This window comes from Mastacembelus armatus, chromosome 22 (genome assembly GCF_900324485.2).
Source record: "Mastacembelus armatus chromosome 22, fMasArm1.2, whole genome shotgun sequence".
Taxonomy (NCBI): Eukaryota; Metazoa; Chordata; class Actinopteri; order Synbranchiformes; family Mastacembelidae; genus Mastacembelus; species Mastacembelus armatus.
In genome coordinates, this window is record NC_046654.1 from 12935921 (window position 1) to 12960864 (window position 24944).

A 24944-nucleotide genomic window follows, 5' to 3' on the forward strand; every position below is an offset into this window, starting at 1 on the left:
TTCGACTTTCCCACACCTAGTCTGCATTTCCAGTTTAAGTCAACATTTTTATGCAAAGGAAATAATAATAATATAATAATTTTTTTTTCTAAAAGTGTGAATCCACAAAAAACTGGTTGGAAGTGTTGAATTTAAACATTAAAGGCAAGTAAAAAAAAAATCCTCAGGAGATATTTTCTTTGCATAAAAATGTTGACGTTAAGCTGGAAATGCAAACCAGGCGTGGGAAAGTCCAAATTTCTGCAGCTCCTCTCTCTCCCTGTACTAACTTGCTGTTTCCGTGTCCCGTCGCTAGATGTCCCCATAACACCGAGGGCAGTCCGTCAGTCACACCTGAGCCAGCCTCCTCCAGGTGGGAGCTGCAGGTCGGCGGCGGCGGAGCGCCTCTTCATTTCCCCCTCTCTGGTCCAGTGGAGCGTCCGCAGGTCAAACAGCGGAGAAGTCAGTTTATGTGACACCCAAACAGACTGCTCTGTCACCGGTGGGTGCAAACGGACTCAGCCTCCAGTCGCTTCCTGAAAGTGCGCGCCTTTCACGGAAATGGTTCACCTGAAGTTTTCCTTCGGACGGTGAAAGTTTGGAGAGTTGGAGGACGGGCGCAGCACGGGGACGCTTCAAATGGAGAGAGGGTGAAGCAACCCATCTGGATCAGTAAAGTTTAACAAGGTATGAATAGGTTTTCTTTCTTTCTCTCTCTCTCTCTCGTTGTATAAGTTAAATCATAAAGCTGCAGTTAGAACCTGCTTTGTCAATCCCTCCCCAAGAAGTCTCTAAAGCTGTACTTTGGCGTGATAAAGGCCTGTAAATCAATATCCTTGCAAAAAGTCAAAAATAATATTAAAGTGACAGCATCGACTGAATGAACTTATAATATATACTTTTTAACATGAAAACTGAAACTGTCATGTCATGTTTACAGGTTTAATGGTCTAAATATATAGATCAGGTCTGAAAACTAAGAAAATAGTCCCCACATGTCAAAAGCAGTGTTATGAAGTGTAATCAAATCAAGTGAGGTGGAAGTGTGTGGCAGTACTTTGTGTATAGGCATGCATTAAAAACTAGGTGTGGGACATTTGCTTAACTTGGCCTTGAGGGATCCTAAGCTGAGGTAATTTAAGACCTGTAGTGCTTCACTCAGCTATGGAGCTTATGACAATGAAGTCTATTGTGTTATTTCCCATTTACTGACCCAGCAGCAAATGACTGCTTGACGTGGTGCTCTGACACTTCTTTTTGTCTACGCCAGTCAATGGCAGTCCGCTCATAATGGTGTTAAATAGACCCACTGCTTGTTGATTAACCTGACACAGATAACATGAACTCCTCAGGACCTCTTAGTGGTCTCCCACCTCCCTGTTTGTCTGCCTCCTCTCCTGGACTTTGGTCTCCAAATCGAAACTTTTCTGCAAACTCTTGCAGCGATCAAAGCGCTTTCGGGGTTGGCGGAGGTTGTTTTTTTCAGGTTTACCTCTTCCACCCTCTGCTAGGTGAGGCTGAGACAGAGCTATTTGTTTAGAAAGGGTGTGTCTCATACTGGTGCTCCTTCCTCAGCCAGTCCGCCATGCCAGGACTTGTACCCATGGAGATCACAGGTGTGTTATGTAAGCATTAGAGACAAAGCAGAGCCACACTGATACCTGAGACTAAGAGGAAGATGAAGGTAGACATCAATGTAGGTATGGGATGATAACACAGGACATAGGACAGGGTAAGGAATTCACTGGAATGAAAGACTAATATGTTTTCTGATCTTGAGATATGGTGCAGCCAGGTAGGTTCAACCTTTCAAGTGTTTGTCCCAGCTCAGTGGAGCAAAGGGGAAAGCTGTTGGTCAAGAAAGGTCATCAGGAAGAACAATTGGTGTTGTAACATATAAAGAAACGTGATTATTGCATGATGTGTTGAGGGAGTGACCTGTGTGTCATGAGGGCCTGCTGTGCAAGAAACCTCCTGGCTGATGAGTGTTGTTGATCAAGGGGATTAGATAGTGAGTAACTCAATGCTAATCAGCTCTTCTGAAAAAATTAATCAAGGGACAGTATGAGGACGTAATGGGCTGTGTATGCAAACAAACATGCCAATGTGTTTTATTGTCTTTCTGAGAGTTCACATAAATTCTGCTATAAAATGAGGGACTTTATTCCCACACTACCACTGTCCACTTCGACAGCATTTTAATGCAGCTACAGAGTTTTTGTCTTGATTGGGGCAGAGCAGGAGGTATTTTTTAATCACACTGTATTTGTCTGCACTACCAGCTGCTCACTGCTGTGGCACAATGGTTCCTTTTTTTTTTTTTTTTTTTTTGACCACTGATTGACCTGTCAGTGTCAGGGTCTTAAGCTGGACACAGGCTGCAGTCCAGACTTAGATCCCTGGAAACTTCTGCATGTTAAGTTGCTCTTTACAGAGCTGTGCTACTGTCTGTCACCGCTGGATGTTGTCAGAGAACATTAAAATGAATCGACCAAATTTTTGACAGATTTATCAATAATAACAATGAATTAACAGCTAATAATGAAAACATTTTAGGCAATGTGGCTTGTGACACACACACACACACACCACATTTTGATACAGTTTATTTAGAATATATTTTTACGTCTGTATAATCATTATTTATAAAATTAACCCAAATGTGTTTTGACACTGAGAATTGCATTTCCTTAGTGTTGACAGACATAAAAGGAACTTTCATCTGCATGTACATATTTATTTAATTAAGTTATGAATATTTTTCACACACTGTAAAAAACATTTGTCCTGTTTTCTTCCATAGAGGTAGAATATTTCTGAAAAGCACACACAGCCAACAACAACCCCAGTCAGTGCACACAACTGCATATTATAATATTATCTCAAAATGACTCTCATGCTCCACTCATTATCCTTTTTCTTTAATGGCCTGGTCTCCTAGGTGAAAGGGAGAACAAGAGGGGGGATGAGGGGTGGTGGAGAAGGAGGAGGAAGGGTGTGTGTGTGTGTGTGTGTGTGTGTGTGTGTGTGTGCGCGCGCGTGCGCGCGTGTGTGTGTGTGTGTGTGTGTGTGTGAATGTGTGTGTGTGTAGCATTCTTGGAGAGAAGAGTTCCTCATAATTACCTATCTCTCAGGAATGCAGCCCCTGCTCTTACACGACATGCTGCTGCATGGCTACAGAGGCCTCACAGCACGCCATCTTGCATTAGTGCATCCACAGTTCTCCGCATGGTAGCACCTTACACACACACACACACACACACACACACACACACACACACACACACACACACACACACACACACACACACACACACACACAGTTACACAGCATCTATAACCACAGTTACACAGCATCTTGGTGTATTTGTGTCCTTTCAGCGTTGTTTTCCAGTGTTGTTGTGTTTATTTTTATCACTGCCATTACCTACATGGTGTTTTTCTGAAACTTTATCCTTTTGCCAGCAAACAAAGGGACCACATAATGCCAGTGAGAGATCGTCTTTTAGTCCAAGTCCTCTGTCACTATGTGTTTATGCTGATGTGTTGGTATGAAACAAAATTGTAGGAAACTTGCGGCCACCCCGGACTCCAGTTCTTTTAATGAAGTTTTCGTGAGCAAGTTGTTGTCTTTTGTTTATGTTTGTTGGAATCCTCTGTGAAATATCAGACCACTGCCCTTAAGATGGGAAATCTTCCACTGATGCCTCATGACTCCCACAGATCTCTCTAACAACAAAAATTTCCAGTTCACTGACTGTCCTTGACCAACTTCTTAAATTGTGGAATTGAGCATTTCCAGTTGGACTTTGAGAAGACTCAACATTTGTTATACATTGAGTGTTTGCACATGAGTGTGCAGAGTTCTAGCCCAGACAAGGTTGCTTAAGTCTGTTTGATAATGCCCAGAGAAGACAGCCAACGCCCTGACTCATGCCTGCAGGTGCTCTGGTTTTCACACTACTAAGACTTGCCATTTAGTCACTTTAAGCATAGTGTAAAAACTGTTATGGCCTCAAACTGGCTGTTACTGTAAAGTCAGTCCTGGTGACTTCAGAAGGAAGACAGGAACAGATACAAAACAGCCCAGAAAGGGAGATTATTAACCTTGGTAACCTGTTATTTCCGCCTTGCAGACTAACCACGTTCAGCTCGACCTTAACCTCAGTTCACTGACAGTCATACCATGTGAAGCTCAGAAGCTCAGGCGTAGATGTGAATGGCCTCCTGGTTAAACTGATCCAGTCCTAATTCAAACAAAGGTGGCTGCCTGTATCACTGCCACTCCCTCTTGGCTTTGCCTTATCCCCCGTGAGGCAGTGGCTGCTCCGTCAGTTTCCTTTGTGTGACTCACCACCGTCAAATTTACAGGTCCAGGAGACCCCCCCCCCCCTTCCCGTGTTCTCTGACACTGCCCGTGAAATTCACATTGTTCACATTTCCCAGAGTTGATAAGGGTGTGATTACACTTGAGCTTAAAATTAATATTGTGGGAGTTCACTGTATGTTCTGTGGTAGATGCAGGGCTGCCTGAGGGCAACTGCTCCACCAGCTTCAACTCTTTTTTTTCAATAGTGCAGCTCTGACTTTGGATCTAGTAGCATTTTAACCCGTTACCATGAAATGTTTGAATCTCCTTCCTCAGTGCATGGTTGTAGTTTTTTCCATAAAACAAATCAGTGGGTTTCAGAGAGACTTCACAAACACAGGAAACTAAGAGTGAGTTAGGTAAAGTACAGAACTTCCCTGTGTTATAATTCCCACCCTCAAGGCACTCTGTTTAAAACAAATACTTAGTTATTTGCAATTCTGCTTTGACACATCTGTCTGGGGTATGTATGTATGTGTAACTTAAAGTTGTTTTTAAAAAAAATTCAGCAATTGGCTTTTTCTCCTTCTTTTACACACCAGTTTTTCATCGAGAGGTACAGTAAAATGGAGATCTGTGGTGTATTATCCTGTATGTGCAGTAACCAGTGTTACTGTGCTTTGCTTTAGGCAACGTAGGTGTGGGTGCTTTGCGTTGCTTTAACTCTGTTGACCTCGAACATGTAAAAGTGGATATTCACATTTATTGAGGAATTTATGTCTACACGCTCATCGACATACAGCTGTCAGATATATAACAGAATCAATGACGCTAATCCATTGATTAACAGATACGCTGTGTCAGATGTGTGATCTGTTTCATGACAGTGTATAAACCATTATCAGCCCCTTCGTGCTGATGTGTACACACTACTGTCGAAGTCAGTTAATCAGTCAGTGCTGCTGGTATTGACAAACTGTGCTGAGGTTTGCTGCGTCCAGTGTGACGATCTGGCGTCTTTTGTAAAAGGATAAGTAAACAGCATGCTGGAACACATGCCTGCTCCAGCAGGACTGGGGCTGGGCTTGAAAACCAAAGCAGGTTTGGTTTGTGTGTGTGTGTGTGTGTGTGTGTGTGTGTGTGTGTGTGTGTGTGTGTGTGTGTGTGTGTGTGTGTGTGTGTGTGAGAGTGTGTGAGAGTGTGTGAGAGAGAGAGAGAGAGAGAGAGAGAGAGAGAGAGAGAGACACACACACACACACACACACACACACAGAGGAAGTGAGGAAAGAGCATATTTTTTTGTAGTTTGTAAATCAGCTTAGGGCATTTGGTCATGATCTTTATGACATGATACACCCTGATGTGACATTCTGTAGGTAATGATGGTAGAGGTTTTCGGACAGGTTGAACAATATTTTAAATTCTTCTTTTGTGCCTTGAGGACGTGCTTCAGCTTTTATGAATTGAGAGGTGTGATAGAGGACAATGAAGCAACTCTAAAACGACAAGGTGTGAGCTTATTTACAAACGATATGGCTGTGACAGTAACTTTTCACCTAAATAAGATTAGAGATGTTTCCTTTAGAGAAATGGTAAAAAAAAAAAAAATAACATCGTGCGATAGACAAACTGATATTTTTAGAGGGGTGAGACGGACACTCATCTGCACGTCATATCATTAAATTTGTTTGCAAAACTGAAAATTGCAGTTTGTTTTGTGTAACCAAGGCGATGGTGGCATGAGTCAACTCCTTGTGACAGGACAACACACACCACAGTCCGCTGGGTGGTCCTTCACTGTCTTAGCATTATTCTGGTCTCTCTACAATAGAAATAACATGTGAGTTTGTTGCACTCCCAGCAGTCTAAACTGAAAATGAATGATCCGGCCCCTTTTTCCCCTGAGAGAGGTGTCTGATTATTGGCGACTGTAGCCAGTGCAGATGCACAGTCAGGCCCAAATGACTGTAATTTGGAGCCAGGGCTTAGTGCAGGGTGAGGCCTGGTATTTTTCTCTAGAGAAGATGGATGGGCTTTCTTGTTACTGACTTTTCACTACAACTCATGCCTACATACATGCACACTGTGTCACTTTAGATATTCTTCACTGAATAACAAGTTCAGTCTGGCTACAATACGATAAAATATTTAAAAAATGACCATATATGTATAAGGATTAGAGAAGGATTCAAGTACTTCAGGTACTCACCTTCCGTCTGTCATGGAGCTGCATACTTCTGACATGAGTTAGGATCAAACCTCTTTTTCTGGTAATGCCAGAACTAGATTGAACTCTAGTTTTTAGCCATGTTAGCAGGGTGGCTCTAGGGATGACACTGTCATCATCAGTATAAATCCTAATGACTTTGGTGGATCCTTTTGTGAAAACCTGCCTTGGAAACTGCACTCAGTGGCCACTTTGATACACTAGTTACACATGTCCAGTCTAATATTCCAACTCAACATCTGTATGTAAATGGGAAGGATTTAAAACCACCTCTCCATAGTCTGGTACAACATATGTGGTGATTGAGTGTACTCTATATCATCTTTACTCCAGCAGTGAGACATTAACAATATTTGACAGATAAAAGCTTAATCCGTGACTACTGTACTATATTTCAGGCATCGGCTTTTAAAACTACACATCTGCTTCAGAAATTGTTCAGTTTAATAATGTGTCTTTTAACTTCTCTATATAACGCCCTTTGGATCACACAGAGCTTTGATGACAAGAAGCGGTTTGGAAAATCACTTTTGTAATCCTCAGAGAACATGACATAGGTTGCTGTGGTTTACTTGCATGTCTCATCATGAGGCAGGAAAGTATTCCTACAGACTGCTATTGAAAGAGGTCAGGTTATATTACTGACACGTGCAAAATTTTGTCTGCCTTGTTTTTCACGCATGACCATGGAGCAACATAACAGTCAATAAGTTTTCATAAACTTCCTTAACAGCCAGTCATCCAGGGATTTATAATTCTCCCACTTGGTCTCCACACCCACTTAACTTCACTCTGTCTGCTTATTTACAAGCTCTGACTCCTGTCATCTAAAGAGTCTGTGATTTGGAGATAAGTATCTAATAAGGTATGCAGTTGGAGGAAGACCAATGTAAACTACATGTCCCCCAAGAGAAAGGCTAGGAAATCTGCCACAAAGTAGAGGAGTTTACCAAGGTACGGGTGGAGTAAAGAGGTTGAAAGAACGCGATGAGCTCATTGCACTCATGAACAAAAAGAAAAAAAAAAGATAAAGGAAGCCATTGAAATATAAGGAGCATATTATGGAAACTAAATTGATATATGTGTGGACACCGTTCATATCAATGCACATTATGGGCTGTTTATTTTGGTATTCTTCAGCTCTTTCTAGTCTTGTGCTTGTGTGTAAAAGTGCATGAGCACACGGGTGCAGCTTTGTGAATTATGACTACATGTTAAGGAATGAAGGCAGCGGTGCCAGTTCTTTCTTTGCAGAACTGTGAAGTTTAGTTTAGAGGCAGGGGGAGGTCTGTGGGCAGAGCACGGTGGCTGACTGAGCAGTGTCCACTTAGGTGCACAAACACGTATACGAACAGATATATGTGCACATACGACACTCAGTAAAGAATAAGAAATAAAGCTTTGTAACTTGCGATTTCTAGTACAACTGAATTTAATGTCTCGTACTCGCGTTTTTTTTACACTTCGTGTTACTACCAAGCATTGACTTTAAACCCTCATAATAGTCTTTTTCTAGAGGAACATTGCCTTGTCAAGACTTGTAACCTGTTTGACACAGGTAATCCATCATTGTGAACCTTGCTCCTTCTGTGGTGCATCCATAAGATCAACTGCAGAAAAGCATGAGTTTATGAACCTTTGTTGGTGGGAAATCAAACCTGTTAGGCAGACTATAATCAAATATAGTCACTGTTGTAACAAAACTGAATTTGGCACTCAGAAAGGTTTCTCTGCAGCAGCCAACTCTCAACTATCGGATGTTATGATTTCCATAAATGTGGAACAGCGAAGTTGTTTTTCATAATGGTCCCTGCTTGCAGCTGCACACAGCAGCTGAGTAACTTTGTCATATAATAAAAAATAGAGCATTTTTTTAAAGCAAGTTTAATTTATAAAAAGCAGCGGGAGCAAGAAAGGTTACATGTGAAGTTTCCACCATGCTCAGAAGAATTTGAACATGATGTTGATTACATTGACCAACAATCAAAGATTATCTGATTTAGTAGTGACTCTATTTACATTTTTGAAAATGTCAAAAGTTTTGTCTGGTGTAAATGACTCCACAACTAAAAATTTATTTCTGTCTGCCCTCCTTGTTTTCAGCGCGTCGCTCCAGTGTGAGGTGGTATGTCAAATCGTGACTCCCTGGGGGTTGGGGAACTGCTTCCCCAAGATGTGGTTGATATTTTTTCCCAGGAGAAGCACAGCAAAAGGGGCCGAAAGAAGCGCAGTCACTCCCTTGGTCGAGCTCTCAGCTGGTTGAAGGGCAAGAAGAGGAAGGATGTTGGCGCCAATGGGCAGAGACTGGGTCTAGGTCCTGCACTTGACTTGGCCTTGGATGGACACCTTGTTGCGCATCAAGGACACAAGGGAGGACAGAAGGCAGGAAGGCAGGCCAATCCAAACAGTCATGGTAAGAGCCCACAGGATGTGTGATTGGCATTTCTTCTTCTTCTACAAACATGTTAACATCTTATCAGTTTTTGTCTGGTGTAGTTGATAGAACAACTTAAATGAAGCGACCTGGTACAACAACATCACTAGAGATTGTACTAGTAGGTTTCCATGTTGTAGCGTATTAACTAAAACTTAAAAGAGATTTTAGATTTATGTCCTACGTCCCAGAGGGCAATTGGTTTCATTTCACCACAGGATGAGAATCAGCTTGCAGAGTGTTGAAACCTGTTTGAGGGAGGTAACACTACAGTATTTGCCAAACTTATATTGAACAGATTTACATTCAGATGTTTCTCCTGTATGTCTTATTGCCACCAAACATTTTGGTGTACAGTATTTTTTGGTCATTTATTTTGTAAAACATGAGCTTGGTTCCATTTATCAAATGTGTTTTATAACAAATGTTTGTTTTCTATTTCATTGTAAATTAGTCCTTTCTTTTTCTTTTTACTATTTTTCACTATTATTTTTACTATTTTCACTTGTTTTATAAGCCTTAATAGTGAATCAGTGAACCAAAAATAAAATCGTAAGTAGACAGAGTAGTACTACTAAAATTGGCTGATACTAAACATGAACATTAGTTGCAACCCTGATGAAGCCATTTTCAGTTGTTGCATGCCAGAGAGTCCCTGAATGCATCACCACGTTTCTGCTTGTCATTGTACTATTGACCCCCACCCACCAAAAAACAAAACATAAACCCATTATCAATCATGATGAACCTCTATCTGAATCAAGGCTTCCTACAAGTGAGGCAATTTGTTGCAGGTGAGTTAAAACCCGCCCAACTTTTCCTGTAATAAATGTATCATAGTGTAACAGTAAGCTCTTTGTAAATTAACATATATTACCATAGAGATTTAATAACATGATATCTAAGTGGCTGGGAAATAGTTGAATATCCTGCTCCTTAGCTCCCAGGCATGTATGTTTGCTCACTGGAGAGATGTTTGAACAGAGTGACTCCTTACTTCCCTTCTGACCTTCAGTTTGCTTTGTTTGCTGAGGAAAAAAAAAAAATCTGTCTGTCCTCTAATGTGATACCATCACTTACTTACTTTGTGTTTGGGTTACATGGAGGAAGAATGGCTGCTCTGTGGCTGCCATTCACATGGGCCATGCATGATTTGGCCGGTGGATTTCATCTTAACTTGAACACATACACCCAGTCAACAGCTTAAGTAAACCCCACATTCATGCACAAAGTAAAAGTGTGAAAAACATATTCACACACTCCCAAGAAAATTACAGCAACACTCTGACTTTTCCCACAGTTGTTCTCGGCAGATCTTGTTGGAGCTTGCACATGTGCGCTCATATGTCAGCACGCTGCACTATACCGGTCCTGTTTTGGCTTCGAGACTGCAGTTGTTTTGAACAGATGAACTGTAGTGCTAACTTTAGTGTGATTGCGTCATTAATCACACCTTGATGCAACGCAGAATTGTTGGACAAACAAGCATGACTTTGCTCTAGTGAAGTAGCTGAAAAACACAAAAGTAGCAGCAGTGTTTGGTGAGGTCTGTCTTGTGTGTATTTGTCTGGTCTCTGCTAATTGCTTTAAAGGCAGAGGAGGCTCCGCCTGTTTCTTTTGCTCTCTGTCTTATAGTTTAGGGCAGGAGCTTGCAATTCAGCAGGAAGGGGATTTCCATGGTATTCAAATCCATTCAGTCTCAGTCAAGCTGTACCCACAACAGATGATGACTATGTATAAACATGTTTTCAGTCACATCTATGGCTTTGGTAGATGATGAATGCACAAATGTGTCAGCCTTGATTAAAGTATGTGTACGTACACAACATTACACATTTGTTACACTGTATTGTGCTAAGTTACAAGAGCAGTGTGAAGCTAAGAGTTTTGTAAGAGAAAGTAAACTGGGGAGAGATAAGGGATTTTTCCTCTGCCAAGGTCGGCTTAAAGGCTACCTTTGGGTAGAGGCCAGGAATCCTTCTCCTTTACTTCTTCACCCATGGACTCAACTAGCCCGGGTGCAATGTTTGGATTTCTTATATACCTACATATATTCCCTAAACTACTAGGAAAAATATAGATATGTTGCTGTATAGACTTATGAATTACTATGTGTTGTGTGTGGCACAACACACAAGATTATTGGTGCTGGCAACGACCACAGCAAACTACTCCCCAGACACTTCTCTTATTAGGGAAGGAGCTCAGCAATTCCCAAAATGCATCTAGAGTAGGTTTGTTGCAGAAGCAAGACACATGTGCACAGAAAATTAAAAACCTCCATTGGAGCTCCTGATGATGATCTGTATTGATGCCAGGGGGGCCTCCTGCCCACTAAATGTCGGGGATGGCAGGCACAGTGCCAGTTAATTAAAGGCAATGCCAGGACTGTTACAGCGAGGGAGGAACAAGGGGTTCTGTTTTTCCTGAGCCCTCCGCTCATACTGTCCCTGATCGCACTGAGACACCGGTGCCCGCAGAGGATCGTGTGGCGTGATGTATGAGGCTGGTATGTAGGACTGAACGTTTCCAACTTTGAGAGCAAGGTGCAGGTCAGTGTGAGCTTCAGTTCAAGTCAAAAGTGTTCAGTTGTCTCACACTCGTGTATACAGAAACACAGAAGTAAGCAAAAAAACTTATATGTACATTATTACAACCAGCTTTAAAATAGATTTTCTATATAAAGCAGTGCAATTGGACCACCCCTTCATTTTTCCCACTTCATTTTTCAAAACGCTTTGTATTCAAGTTCACATTACTCTCTAAAAAGGGTACTTTTTGGAAAATATATGTGTTTGAAATTGACCAACCTTTAAGTGTTCATATTGACATGTCAGTTTAAAAACTGACGTGCAGAAAGCTGGCATTGTATGTCCAGTTGATTTGGATTTATTTGGATTAGTTAGTCTTTGATCACACAGTTCCTGATTTTAGTCAGCTTTATTCTGGCAAAACTGAGAATTTAATATTATGATACATTGAATATACTGAATATATTGAGAACTTTGGCCTCTTTTGTCCTTAAAAAACAAAAGAAAAAAAAAGGATTGTTTTGATGTTGGGACTAATGAATACATTTAAAAATACCCAATCCAACTACTGTGTACTTTAATACATGTGGTATTGTCTATCTTAAACAAGGCCCATGGAGTGTGACCATAGAGGGACCTACACATTAGCAGGTTTTGGAACGATAAACTGACCTGCTGGACTTTTCACAAAAACAGTGTTTCATCCTGAGCCAGAGGTCAGAGGTTGTCTGCCTTATATGTTCATTTACTCCCATTTGCTCATTACCCATATTGTTAATGTGGTGCTTTGTGTACCTGTCTACCAGTGATTTATGTCACTGAGGGGCTGTCAGTTCATTCTGTCCCTCTCTTGCAACCCTGCCCTCTCAGATCCTCTTTTAGCTTCAAAAGGACCTTTTTTTTAAAAAAAAAATGAAAATAAGACGAAGAGAAGACTGACTGACTTTTAAACATACGATTCGAGCAAGGTACACTCAAGTCACCTGTTCGCTGTAAACACTCCCTCAGAGATTCCTCACATTCCTGAGCTTATAAAGATATTTCTTTGAGGAATCTAGAAATAGGGAGCCCTTTGTGTGTGGGTCTGTGTGTTTGGCTTTCATGCCAGATTCAAGATCATACTGTATGTCACCTTTTATTCAGCTTACTCTGTTGAATATTTGCTTATAGAAACTGCTTACGTGAAGAAGGATTGCTAGCCCTGAGCGTATTTACCTGGTGCTTTACTGATTTTCTGTCAGTTTATCATGTTGTGTAAAGTCCTGTTAGCTGAAGGTGCTTGGTGAAGCATTTGAACCCAGATAAACCATTGCCACATTAGTTTTGATACAGTTGTATGAAGGATTTGCAACTTTTAGTGATGCATTGCAAGGTTAGTTTCTGTATGAAATCTGTTAGATTGTTTTTCAGTCACAAGGGGAGATTGCATCGAAGCATAAACCAGGAAGAAAGTATTTTTAAAAGGAAAACAGAGCTCAGATTTTCAGGTTTGGGAGGGTACTAGAAGAAATAAAAGACTGATTGACAAATAACTTAAAACACATTGTTCCTTTAGGGAAGTGAAAGAAAAAACAAAGACCATGATGGAGGCAACAGGGCACAAGTTACGGGATCCTCCTTTAGATTTGTTCATCACATACACATTGCTGAGTGAAATACACACAGCAGCACTAGAAATGGTATATTTCTAAAAAAAAAACAAACCAAAAAACAACAAAACTCCGTGGTGTTGTTTTGTTTGTCTGTGTTAATGGGACTCAAGCTGTCTTGTGTTATGATGATGACACAATAACAATGTAGGGCAGGAGAACAGGTTTGAGGAAACTGACATCTACTAGAGTTTCACTTTTTTCCTTTCATGGTGAGAACTAATCACCTGTCTTTCTATACACTGTCCCCTCAGGGGGATGCGTCCTTCTGAAAGATGCTCTCATTGTTTAGCCTTTATGTCAAAAGAACCTGTTGATTCTTGCATGTTGTTACATAAATTAAAACACCTTCTGTGGAGCAAGGGTAAGGTCAGTTTCTGTGCTGCTCTTCAAAACTCTAGAGTCTAAAACTCAAGGTTTTGCTGACGTTGGAATTTTTAGAGGACTCTTCTACTTGCAAAGTAAACAGTTGTACAAATATGTATTTAGGCTTTAATCGCAGCATTTTGTGGGCATTTATTAGGATTTTATTTCAATAGGTGAAGCGTCACCACGCCCAAATGGCAGAGGAGATCATATTTAGGTCACTCAAATGATAAGAAAGGTTTACTAAGTGCCAGTTTGCCCTCTAGTCCTACCTGAATCATGTGCTCAAGTTTCGTTTTCATCAAGTTGTTTTTATTCTTTGCAGTCCTCTAATGTTTGGTGTCAGGACAGCCAAGAGCAACATTTTTTATATTTATGAAATCATACATTGTTTTAAGATATGCAGTTACATTACTGTGACTGCACAGCCTGTTGTCACGAAAGGAAAATGTTTGCCAACACACAGTGGCAAGTCTGCAGAGAGACTGACAAATGCCTGGAAGGTTTTGTGAGTCACCAGTTACGACTTTTGCGGTTTAATCAGACAGTTTGGGGCAAATGTGTTTACAGTAAAGAGCACAAATTCAAAGTAAGCTACACCTTGCTAGTTTTATCTCATTAGGGCTGCACAGTTGTGTGCACACAGTGTTGGGCGTTCATGTAGTTTTCTTGTCCTAGACCACATTGTTATTTCTGAACAAATTCAAGGACTGGAGCTGTGATAAGCCTGCACTCTGCTCATCTATAATAGAGGGGCCTGCCTCATTTACATGAACACAACATGGTGTATTAGGGAGGTATTTATCATTTTCTTTTTAAGATGCAGAAGAAATGATGAAGAATCGGCAGCAATGCCAGCAGCCTTGAGAGACGGGTGCTGCTTTGAGTTAAATGCTGAGGTTAGCATGCTAACATGCTAATATGCTAATGTATGGAAGCCCATTTCCACCAGTAAGGAAAAAAAAAACAAACAGGTTAGTTAGATTTTGACTTATTAAATAGAAGCTATGAGGAAAGAATACGATAATTTTGACTCTTTTATCATAAATTTGACTTATACTTAAATACTGTATTAAATACTGTATTTTCCAGATTATAATTTGCATTTTGTTTAGTCCTCTGGCTTGTGGCGCAACTTATGTGTACATTTACAGTCAGTCACTAGTGTTAGATGGCACTCTTGGCTCAACTGAATATTATATTATACCACCGAAAAAGTAAAAACACTTATATTTATGCTAAAATACGAACATGTTAAATTAGATTTATAACAACAAATAATAAGTTACTCTGGTTAGTTAGGCTAACTAACATTGTTTGGTACTTTTTATAAAAGTAATTTATCAATAAGATACTGGAAATTATGTCAATCAGCTACGTCACTGTATGAGAGACTGTGTTACTTAAGTATAAAGTGCCTATATTTATGAAAGTGTTTACAGGAGCTTGACAGTGCTAACATGTCATAACGTTAGCATAGCCTGAAACGTTTGTGTTTGTGTTTTTTGAAAGGGCGTTTTGTGTATAGGTTAAACCAAAGTATAGCTGTGGGACATTCACAGTCAGTAGGACATATCCTCAGGGACCATGAATATCTGTAAAAACATTCATTTTTGTTTTCAGTAATTCAGCCAGTGTTTGTTGACAGATGTCTGGATCAAAGTATTGGCCTGAATAATAGATGACATGACTATCTCTGGAGCCACAGTGTTACCTGGCAAGGCAGAAAAGCTGTAGTGTAGCACTTTTTTTGCTATGCTACTAAGAATGTGCAGCTCTTTTATGTCCTGTAACAAAGTTTTATTGCATGTAACCGCATATAGCTGGAGCCTGTAGCAAACTTGTGCTTATGTTAAACAGGCACTAGCAGGCCTAAATATTTTACATTCTCCAGAAGCTTTTAATGGGATTTCATTTGTTACTTATGGTAAACCTATAGAGTGGGCCCAGGAGTTTGTGAAGTTACTGATAAAGGCAGCAGGGAGGGTGTAAACGGATGTGGTGACATTGAGACCACCTGCAAAATAATAGCTATGCATTTATGTCATTGTGGGATTATTTTTGCAGGCATCGTATTTCATGCCAGTTTGCTCGCATGCACATTGTGTTGTCAGACAGTGAATTAAAGTGTAAAGCTGCGTGCCAGATGATGCAGGTGTATCTGTTACCTGGATTACTGTCTTTGATATGCCACACTTCTTTCTTCCTTTCATTCAGTTTTGATGCTTATATTTAATTAATTGAAAACGAAAGCTGTGGAAATGGTCACCTGGAGCTCGGTTTTGACTGCATGTGTACGAATACTTGCTTTTAGAGAAGCAGTGAGCCTTCATCCCTTTCCCAGTCTAATGCCAATGTGTTCAGTTGGGCTTTTTCCTGATTAGAGAGGCTTAAACACCAGGCGGACAGCACCCTCAGAGCTGAGGAGAAAGTCTCTGCACAGCTGCCTGCCTGGCAGAACAGCACAAGACACGCGGGCAAGTTAGGGCAGGGATGAGAGGTGTGTGTGGGGCATTTACATCTCTTTGATTCTCATGAAGTTTATCTGTGCTGATGTGTGTGTGTGTGTGTGTGTGTGTGTGTGTGTGTGAGTGTGAGATGCCCTGTCTAAAGCCAGGGTCCCAAACTGTTGCTGTCAATGAATTGTAACCGTACACACACTGAGCAGGTCATCTGTCGCTGTCCTCTCTCTTGTTCCTTGCAAACTGCCCTGCACATTTAGTAACGCCACCAGATATCGTATTCCTGGGGAGCGGCAACTTAATAAAAAGTTAGGTTCAGTTAGGTCTTTAAAAAAACATTTAGGTGTCAGACAAAGCTGTAGCAGGCACTGAGGTCATACAGTACATGTCATCAGCCTTTTTTCTACATTTTAGCCACCAGTGGAGAGGTCCAAAGTCTACAATTGACTGAATCAATTTGAACTTTATTGACCATAAAATTTCCTAATATGTCAGTTTGCAGATGGATTGCCATAATATTTTGGAAAGCCTTTTTAAACGTTCCACCGTTACACCTAAACAGCTGCATTGAGGGATGATAGCACACTAACAATATTCCTGTGTAGCCTCACATTGCTGCAGTTTTGTTTACTTGGGGGGGAATTGCAAACCCATAATGTGTACTTCTCTGCAGTGAGCAGTTAAATGAGCAGTGGCTCAGTAAGTGTTACACAGAAGAGGAAGGAAACAAAAAAAAAATCCCCCAAAATCCCCACAAAAATAAATTGTTTTGCTAGAATCACAACTCTCACAAGAATTTTAGTTGTGTGATATGAAGAATGCTTAAAAACAGCATTTAGACCTTTATGCAAATACATTTTACATAAAACATAATCAATACTGACCTCAGTATTTCTACAGTCCTGGTAACAGCTCAGGTATGAGTATGGGTCAGACGTATAGTGTTCAGGTTGTGCAGTTGGTTGCGGCTTCCTAAATCTAAAATAAGAAACGACAAGCCAAACCAAGCCTGGTTTTATGCTATGCTTTTGCAGCTTTGTTAGAAAACTAAGAGATTAAAATAAAAAACGTTGTCTGGCATAAATTCTAAAAACATACAGTTACTAAATTTACTTGTGGTTGGATCTAGCCCTGAGGCTAAGAGCATAGTCCAAGAGCATCAATGTAGTGTCCCCACAGAATCTGTATCTAACCTGTGCCAAATCCTCTTTGTTCGATGATTGGTGAAAAAGCTTTAATTACAGCCCGGATACATACAGTATTTGTTTTTTTACTGAACACTGTTGCTTATCTAACATTGCTACAACAGTCATTGCTAAAATATGGAAAGTATTACCATGGTTTGCTTATCACAAACACTCTTTACAGTCGTCTCTTTCACTGGTTGTAAGTTGTTTACAGTAGTTGACGCGACATATTTCCTGAACTCTTTTGTCTCTGTATAGTGCCAGAAAGTCCCATCAACAGATGCTTTCTCATTTCAAATGTTTTACTTTAAACCTACCATTACTTACATGTCATAATAATAATTGTAATTCAAACATTTGGCTGATTTTTGTTGTGTTTTTGCTTGTTTTTTCCCCCACAGTGTCACATCCATGAGATTTACCATGTTTATCCAAATCCATGATGTAAACATCAGCCTTCATATATAATCACTTCAAGCTTGTTAATACTGCCAGCTTCTGCCAGTCCAGCAGTGACAGCTGGTGTTGTTAATATAATCAATGATTAATATGGACACAATTACAGTGTGATTACAATGTGAGCCAGTCATTGACATTCAATCAATGCCCCACCCATTATTACGCACCTTGCCAGTCAAGTGTGCACTGGCGTAGTAACAAGTGTTGTCTTAGACTGACTTTACCCTACACATGCATATCAACTTTCTGTTTATGTACACAGACTGAGGTATCCAGACACAGTGGGCTCCATTGAAATAGTGCTTTGTGTTACTGTGTACTGGTAACATATGTGATTAATTTCTTTTCTTTTCTTTGTAAACTCATTTCGTCTGACTCACTCTGTAGAATCACGACCATGGGAATGTTTTCCATTTGTTCAGATGTCGTACATTCCATGTCATGTCTGCTTAGCACACCAGAGAGTGAACACACTGCTTAGTCGCAGATGAGACTGAAGTGTCCTAAATAGAAAATTAAAAGGCAAATAATGAAGAAGTTCTCACAGCGTAAGAAACCTGGTTCAGAAACAAAATTAAGAAAAATGGTTATTGTCTCTCCAGGTTAGACAGTTCTCCACTATATATCAGCTCTTGATTAACAGGAATTTAGGATCTTCTATAATCCTCTGATTCAGTGCAGCATAATGTCAGTTCTCATGTGCTGCTGGTGGAGACAACAGGGAACATTTTTCACATGTGTGACCATGTGCTGTGGAGCTGTAGGACTGATTTTAAACATGTTTTTAATCTTTTTTAAGGTTATTTCAAACCACTTACTCCCCCTTGTGGCAAAACGATAGTTATGTGAGACAAGGTTCATTCATTTACTGTGTTACCAGAAATCTTTAGTGAAAATGGTGGGTAACCTGACAAAGCAGAGTTGTTTATTCACAGTGCTACAAGCAGTGGCTCTAGTAAGAGGAAGCCATCCGTGACTAGCTCAAATCCCTGACAACAGCGTTGTCTTCCTGTTTACATGTGTGATGTCATTACGATCTGTGACCTAACTGACCAATCCAGGTCGAATGTGCCTGCTAGCGGAGGCGACAATGGGGATGCTGGGTATCATGTTGAGCACTGAGTGGGGGAGATAGTGTAGACAGGGATGGTAGGAATTAGGCTGCTGAGGATTAGTGTCTGAGCTCTGATTGTCCATTGGCTGTAGAGACCTCCTTCACTCCGTGTGGACCTGAAATGACAATAACAACTTCATGAGAAAAAAGCAAGTTTATCATCCTATTGATCTTTAGAGAACTTTTTGTTTTCTTTAACCCAACTTGGACATAGTTTTGTTGTACTTTTGGATTATTGCTACATGATTTATGAGAGATCATGGTGTTACTTCTGACAAGTAACTCCTGCACTAAAATCTACTGCTTTCCAGTATTTTTCAAAAGGAAAGGTGAGTGGAGGCAGCACACCCACTTTTGTAATTACAAGATAACAGATCTAATTGGTTTGTGACCATTGCTCCTGATTGTTGAAATTCCTTTGCTGTTCAAGAATGACCAGTTCATGCTAGACTGACCTGTTCATCTAAGATGGGCAATAATGTCATTAAGATGTGGCAATTCACTGAGGCTGTAGACCATAAAGCCACTGTCAGTTTGTAATGTTTACTCTGCTTAGGGAGGATGTGAAGTGATTTATGTTATACTTGCTCTAAAACACAGGAAAATAAGGATTTTAAATTTGCATGGGTGTAAATCATTGCTTATTGGTTTTTCTTATTTCTATGTACCTGTAATTCAGTTACAGAAGCTACAGTGCTAACAATTAGCAGTGATCACTGAAGACATGGCTGCTAAAGCTAATTCCAGTATGATCTTACACTAATAATGTGGCTAATAAGGCACAGTGGATGGCTGAATGTAGAACAGCTGTCACCATTATATAAAAGTGTCTTAGCAGGTTGTTAGCGTCAAGATCCCAGACTGTACCCTCAAAGTGTGAGGGCACCATATGCATTAGCCTGCTTATTTTGTTAAGTTTATTTTATCTTACTTGAAACTATTGTCTTTTTTAATTTCAAATGTAAAAACTGATAATCCAAGATTACAGATTTTGCACTTTGAATATACTCATATTATTAAAACCAGTTGTTCGACAGTTTTGTGTGACAGCAAGAGAGGAGGTTAGAGGAGGTTAAGCAGGTTTTTGGAGTTCAGGCGACTGTAATTTGTTACTCAGAGCAAATGGACTTTTTTTGAAAGATGCCTGTGGTGTATGACATGGCATTCCAGGTATTTTATACCGACTAATGAAAGGCTGAACTGGTGTACTCTGCGTGCAGCAAAATGTAACTTGTGTCCTTTGCTGATTATAGATTTTTGATTGGATAACTCATTTTAATTCACATCCTCAAATGTATTTACTGTTTTTGTGCTTAAATGTCCTGAATGACACCAAGTGGACCCTTTACCTGCTGTTGCAGTAGCACAGAGCTTTAAGTTGATCCAGGCTGATCCCCTCTCCCTTCTCTCTAATTCAAGCTGTCCTAAAGCGAAATGATGATGACAAGACCCCAGCACCCCCGCTGTTACAGGAGAACGTGTTCATTGAAACCAACAGGCCCAAGTACCTGGAGGACCTTCACACCGAGGCCCTGGAGGGACTGAAAATGATGCAGCAGGAAGGTACAAAATATCTGCCTAATTCCAGACGACAGAAATGCTCTTAAGAATTTTAAATGCCATTTTAAATCTGTAGTTGTGGCTTTAAATACTGCTTTATTTGCAGAAACAAATAATGGAGTGGAATACCAGGATAATGAAAGCACAATTGTAAGTGACATGCACAGATTCACCTTGTTTCCTTTGACATACCACATGGTTCTCGTTCTAGTGATTGATTGTTTGTTCTTCTCCTTTCACCAGTCGACAATGACGGTCCAAACGGATGGGGAGGGTGGAGGGTTCATGACAGACAGCACCATTCCTGACACATCTTCTGTTGTCTCGGTACAGTCATCTGTGTCCACAAAGTCCTCCCGCTCTGGACTCACCAGGCAAGGTATCTTAACCATCAAGACAAAACACTACCTGAACCCCAACTTGGTCATTATACAACATACAGAGGTGAACACAGGGTTCAGTTTAAATTGAATGTCTTAATGATCAATGGACCAAAATCCCATTTTTCTCATGTCTCTGTCTGCCCAGGATCAACATTCAGGCCCTTAAACTCTGGAAAAAAGTCAGAAAACACGAGAATGAGAAGAAACAGGAAGACTGTCGGTGGTATTCCACAGCATGTCCAGAGGGAACTGGGTATGCAGTGACTTTTTTACATTTGTTTATGAATTATCCTTTGTGCTACATTTACAAATATGGTATAAAATAGATGTTATTGTCTTCTATAGAGAAAATGGATGGATGATTTGTTGGCATGTCCAGTTATTATTATGAACTTGTGATAATTAGTCTGCCTGTCCTCTATCAGGTCTGGATAGAGTGGGCTGGATGCAAACTCAGAGATTTGATGAGGAACAGCTTTATAATGGCAGAACTGATGACATCCCCGCTGCTGTCAGGCCCCAGAAGACAGTACATTCACAAAATGTCATTCAGCCACTCAACAAAGACCAAGTAGAGCAGCTCGGTGCCACCCATGCTGGTCATAGGGATGATTTGGCCTTGCTGCATTGCTTGGGGCCTGACGTTTCAGATGGGCAGAGGCCTCTTTCCCTGGCCGTTCCCTGGATGACCACTGCCAACAGCGGCCAGCAGGAGCCACCCAACCCTGTCATGTCCATGTCACCACAGGCTGCTTATATGTCCAAAATCATTCCCAATGCTGTGCTGCCATCCTCCATCGAGGTGGTGGAAATCAGCCGTGGACGGAGTCGCAGCAGCCTCCGCACTGTCAGCAAAAGCAGTCTGCTGCTCTCCAGCCCGGCCCCCTCCCGTGCATCCTCTAGAGCCTCTTCATCCAGGACCACTTCTTCCAAAGCCACTTCATCTAGAACCACTTCCTCCAAAACCTCCACCCTCATCTCTGCCACCCGCCACAACAACCCAAATCTCTCCGACAGCTCGTGTTGGAGCAACTCTGAGTCCTCAGAGACCTTGGTGTCTGACTCCTCAACCATCTCCAGCAGCAGTACCCCAAGGCAGATGAAGTCACGGGACAGAGATGGTTCCGCTAAGGAGGACAAAGTCAGTGCTCATTCTTTTATCAGCAAGGCTTCACAATGCACATCCAATGGCAAGTTCTTTGGTAAATCAGGCGAGGTTAAACAAGAAGGGCAGTTTGTGCGTAGCCTCTCTGTTGTAAAGCCCAAGAAGGCTCCTCCTCCTCCAAGCCGCTCCTATTCTCTCCACAGTAAGATGAAGCGACGCTCGCGTGATCTAGCAGAGGTTAAGGTGGTTTCAGGAGAATCCTCTCTCCATAGTGTCTCATCCTCGGGTAAGAAAAGTGAAAAAAACAAACCTGAATCTTCCACTATGCACTCCAGGATTGTAGACAGCCCTGGCTACAATGCTGACACCAGTTCTCTGGATGAGTCTATAAGCTCTGTGTCATTCAGTCCAATTAAATCCCAGCTGCAAGGACTAAAGACAGAGGGAATGGGAACAGCTGATGCTTCACAAGAAAAGCAGGGTCCACCTCAGGAGAATAAGCTAAGCAAAATAATCTCTCCGTCCAGTGGCTATTCCAGCCAAGACGCCACATCCCCACAGCTTTCCAAACCACCTCACAGCTCATCTCCAAGGCACAAGAAAGGGATCTTAGCAAAGCTTCAGAGGTTCTTTCCTGGATCTGTTCCTGCCTCAGCCCTTGTTGCACAGCCTGAAGGTCCTAAATCCACCGGGAATCCTAAACCTGTCTCATTTGACATAGTTGGTGTCAATCCCCCTGTATGGACCTTGAGAGACCTCTTTAACATCCCTCCACCACCTAAAGTCCATGCACCGCCACCCCCTCCACCAGAGGTATGGGCTCACAGCAAGCGTACCTTCGAGTTGCTGCTGGGACCCCCGGCCCCTGAAAATGTTTATGCCATCATAAACTACCCATTAAGGAAGAATCCAAAGGACAGGAGACAACAGAGGCAGTCTCTTTCTGCCTCTACAGAGGACTCTGTGAAGAGTTTGGTGGCAGAAAGAAAACACAAAGCTGCAACTGTAACAGTGGAGTCCGTTAATGGATCCCTACATGTATCGCAGACAAAGAAAGTTCAAGAAAGTGAGATTTTGAATGCAGAGAACAATGAAAGACTGACTCAGAGTGTCGAATTGAAAGGAAACAGTAACGTGACAGTAAAAGAAGAGAAAGTAAGAGTAAGTGACTTACTAAATGGAATGATATTGAAGGCCGTAGAGAAACGTGAAGAAAGGCTGACAGCAAAGCGAGAAGATGCCAAGAAGATGTACACACCAGCTGCAGAGGTAAAGACTATTTCATCACCACACATTTCTTCATCCCCCTCTCCTCCAGCGGCACACCATCCTCCCCAGCTACTTCCCAGACAGACCACAGAAGTTACTTCTGTTACATCAGTACAAGCTGTTGTATCCCCTGAGTCGTCCTGGCCCCCACCTCCACCAATGGCACAAGTGGGCAGTGATGGGCTCAATGAGGTAGATTTCTCACTTCACCCGGTCCCGTTACGCATACCTGTTCAGGTGCCAATAGAGAGGTCCGCACCCAGTGGTGACTCCTCTTGCATAATTACGTCTGTTGCAGAGGCTGAACCACAGAAATCCGGTTCAGCCCAGGGGATCACACCTGCACCACTGAGTATCCCTCCTCCCCCATCTTATACAGCTCCCCCTCCACCAGTTAAAGCCGTTTCCCCGCCAGAGACTAAAAAGGCCTTTCTGCCTCAAGAAGAGTCTTGTCTACCACCACCTGAAGAATTCTTTGTACCACCACCCAAAGAGTTCTGTGCTGCACCGTCTACAGAGATTTCTCCTGTGAGGCCCAAAGATTCGTGCCTACTGGTTCAAAAAGTCTCCCCTATACAAGTTACAGTAGTTTCTTCTACACCAGTTACAGAGGCCTCCCCTCTGCCTCCTAAAGAGAGCTCCACTCACTCCACTGAAGTGGTTACGATGTCATTTTCTCAAGATGTGTCTAAATCCTCTGTAGAAACAACAGTTGTCAGCAATCTCACTCCACCACTAAGTATTCCACCTCCTCCACCCCTACCATCACAACCCCAGTTGTCAGAGCAAGGTACTAAGCTTCCACAAAAGAACATCCCAACCAAATCTGAAACTAACCCAGTTTCCTGTAATTCTGTTCTCGGTCCACCTCCCATAGAATTTCTCCGACAACCTCAGGTTGTACCTCCAACCAGTGATAGCCCAGCCACCCAGGAGATCCCACCATCTGTCTCAATTCCACCAGTTCCTGAAACCTCTCCTTTGTCAGAAAAGGCTGGAGAACCTGCTCCTCCTTGTCCAACTCTAAACATCCCTGTACCTCCCCCATTACCTGTGCAGGGCCTTGCCAGCAGTAAACACCAGCCTAGTCCTGCAAGCACAGACAACCAAAGCCAAAAGCTGTCCTCTTCCCCTGTTGTACAGGAGGAACCCACTCCCATTGTCACACCATCCCTGCTGCAGATGGTCAAGCTTCGGTCTATCAACAGTAGCCGTCAGCACCCTAGAGTTCAAGAACCACTGCAGGCTGCAGTCACGATGAGGAAACAGCAACCCAGCAATCAAGTGTCAATGACATCTGCCAGTGGAGAGGCTCCTCAGAAGCCCATCAGAAAGTCTCTGATTGTGACCTCACCCACATCCACCTCTGCGCCTGTCACAATCATTTCACAACCTGCTCCTCCCAAGTTCCAGTTGCTTGTGGTTCCCCCTGCATCTTCATCAACAGCAGCCTCTCCTACGAAAAAGTCCCCTCCTGCCATGGCTTCCTCTCCTTCCATGAACCTGCAAGAGGCCATTCGACTGAGGACAGCAGCCAGGTCAAAAGAGAGCCCTGCTTCTCGCCTCAGCTTCCACGCACCTACATCACCAATAGACCCCCTTAAATCTCCCTCCAGCACAGCAAGCTTTATCTTCTCCAAGAGCAACAGGAAGGTCGAGACCAACCCTGCCTCAGAGGCTAAGACAACTATACAAAAGAACACAGAGGTTTCCTTTGTAACCAAGGTGCTGAGTGAAGCGGAGTCGCTGAAGATGGGAGTCAAGGTGCCACCACCTGTAGCCAAGAAACCCAAAACGAAGGGCACAGAAAATGAGAACAGTGAAGAGACGGAGCAAACTGCAGGACAGGAAGGACCGCAAGAGAGTAATGAAGGTAAGAAAGGAGATCCACTGTAAGAGCTACACATCAG

At 41.9% G+C, this 24944-nt stretch overlaps 1 protein-coding gene across 2 annotated transcripts in view; it reads left to right on the forward strand.

The window, feature by feature from the left end:
- The first annotated feature begins 332 nt into the window (after positions 1-332).
- LOC113129165 (uncharacterized protein KIAA1522 homolog) overlaps positions 333-24944 on the forward strand; it is a 28475-nt gene continuing 3863 nt past the window's right edge. The window contains exons 1-7 of one of the 2 annotated variants that reach the window (XM_026304995.1): positions 333-666; positions 8619-8928; positions 20137-20280; positions 20384-20427; positions 20521-20656; positions 20806-20913; positions 21086-24907. In XM_026304995.1, the coding sequence (XP_026160780.1) occupies positions 8643-8928; positions 20137-20280; positions 20384-20427; positions 20521-20656; positions 20806-20913; positions 21086-24907 (4540 nt within the window). In that variant the 5' untranslated portion in view covers positions 333-666; positions 8619-8642. Of the gene's footprint in view, positions 667-1599; positions 1712-8618; positions 8929-20136; positions 20281-20383; positions 20428-20520; positions 20657-20805; positions 20914-21085; positions 24908-24944 lie in introns of those variants that run through there. The other variant, XM_026305003.1, reaches the window with a different exon arrangement.